This window comes from Meleagris gallopavo, chromosome 6 (genome assembly GCF_000146605.3).
Source record: "Meleagris gallopavo isolate NT-WF06-2002-E0010 breed Aviagen turkey brand Nicholas breeding stock chromosome 6, Turkey_5.1, whole genome shotgun sequence".
NCBI lineage: Eukaryota > Metazoa > Chordata > Aves > Galliformes > Phasianidae > Meleagris > Meleagris gallopavo.
The window spans coordinates 35,250,993-35,251,631 of record NC_015016.2 but is presented as its reverse complement, the minus strand read 5'-3'; the positions used below and the strand labels follow the sequence as shown (position 1 = coordinate 35,251,631).

Here is a 639-nt window from a genome sequence, read left to right as displayed (position 1 = left end):
GCGGGCCCGCAGCCGCCGCTTGTCAATTTGCACGGCGCGTCACGTGGCCGCACCTCCCCGCCGAGGCCGGAGGCTCTCCACGTCAGCTTACGTCTCCCAATTTCTTACTTCACGGATCTGCTTCAAAGGGGCAGCTGCGCTAGAGAATCATGTTAAGCTCAGCTAATGCGGAGAAGCCGAGGTAGCCCTAATGATGGATTTTGATGAGCGTGTTCCTTGTTCCTCTAACATGTATTTGCCAAGTTGTACGTACTACGTCTCGGGTCCTGATTTCTCCAGCCTCCCTTCTTTTCTGCCCCAGACCCCGTCTTCTCGCCCTATGACATACTCCTACTCCTCCAACCTGCCCCAGGTCCAACCCGTGAGAGAAGTGACCTTCAGGGAATATGCCATTGATCCCTCCAGTAAATGGCACCCCCGGAACAACCTGCCCCACTGCTACTCCGCAGAGGAGATCATGCACAGAGACTGCTTGCCTTCCACCACCACCGCCAGCATGGGCGAGGTGTTCGGCAAAAGCACCGCGAACGTCTACCACCACCCCAGCGCCAACGTCTCCTCCAATTTCTATAGCACGGTGGGCAGGAACGGGGTCCTGCCGCAGGCTTTCGACCAGTTTTTCGAGACGGCGTACGGCAC

At 57.6% G+C, this 639-nt stretch overlaps 1 protein-coding gene across 1 annotated transcript in view; it reads left to right on the top strand.

Annotated features, from left to right (window-relative positions):
- Positions 1–14: 14 nt before the first annotated feature.
- LOC104911523 (homeobox protein Hox-A11) overlaps positions 15–639 on the top strand; it is a 10,511-nt gene continuing 9,886 nt past the window's right edge. The window contains exon 1 of the mRNA XM_010712858.3: positions 15–635. Within this exon, the coding sequence (XP_010711160.1) occupies positions 191–635 (445 nt within the window). The 5' untranslated portion in view covers positions 15–190. The remainder of the gene's footprint in view (positions 636–639) is intronic.